Source organism: Buceros rhinoceros, unplaced genomic scaffold (assembly GCF_000710305.1).
Source record: "Buceros rhinoceros silvestris isolate BGI_N320 unplaced genomic scaffold, ASM71030v1 scaffold18029, whole genome shotgun sequence".
Classification (NCBI taxonomy): Eukaryota; Metazoa; Chordata; class Aves; order Bucerotiformes; family Bucerotidae; genus Buceros; species Buceros rhinoceros.
Window position 1 is genome coordinate 13203 of NW_010433480.1, and position 864 is coordinate 14066.

The 864-nt window shown below is 50.1% G+C and overlaps 1 protein-coding gene across 1 annotated transcript in view; it reads left to right on the forward strand.

Annotated features, from left to right (window-relative positions):
- Positions 1-334, forward strand: part of FAM83A (family with sequence similarity 83, member A) — an 11377-nt gene extending 11043 nt beyond the window's left edge. Inside the window, exon 5 of the mRNA XM_010144127.1 lies at positions 1-334. Coding sequence (XP_010142429.1) covers positions 1-334 — 334 coding nt within the window.
- The last annotated feature ends 530 nt before the right edge of the window (positions 335-864 follow it).

Here is an 864-nt window from a genome sequence, read left to right on the forward strand (position 1 = left end):
CACTCTTTCTGATCCCTTCAGCAGCCTCTCAGCTGGCAGCACCCACCAGACCAAGCAAAACCCAAGAACTCTCATGTTCAGCAGCAACTTCACTGCCCAGCCAGCTCTCCAGAGAGTTAATTCTTTCCACGGCTATGTCTCGTTCACACCACCGCCGCCACAGGCAGCCATCCAGGCTAACTACTATCCGCCGCACTACGTGGCCGATAACTCTGTAGCGCTGTATAACAACATGAACATTTACAGACCTATCAGACTTAGACAAGACGAACCAAACAGGACAGGGTTAAGCTCACCCTGGAGATGCCTCCACAAAGCTAACCTGTTTGCGTAATAACCACCTCGCTTTGAATTGCAAGTAAACGTAGTGAGGACCTGTTTAGCAATCGCTTCTGTACTGATGAATATAGAAATCCTGTATACACAAAACGAGGATGATTTCAAGCCTCTTGTTTTGTTTTGCTGCTTACGGATGCTTCCTTCCCCTAATTAAAAAGCCAAGGCTGCTAACATGTAAACCTGGGGAGCGTCCGGATCGCAGGAAGAACACCAATGAAACAGTGCTGCTCACAGTGCTGCGCTGCTGCTGCCTGCCACGGGCCCTCGGGACCATGTTTGTGCAGCAGATTTTGGCGGTTAACTGTTTTTCATATGGTCAGGCGCCGAAAGCAGGGAAGTCACAGCTTATTACGACACATTTTATGCCCTTGCATAAGGAAACTGAAGGCTGCTAATTACCTGCCAAACCCAGGCGATGGTGGCAGCAGCAGTCTACCTTTGTGCTGTCGTCGCAACTTCACCTTGATTTAGGAGGACTCCTCCCGGGCTGATAGGGCAGAGCCGTTTCCACACTGCATCGTCTCA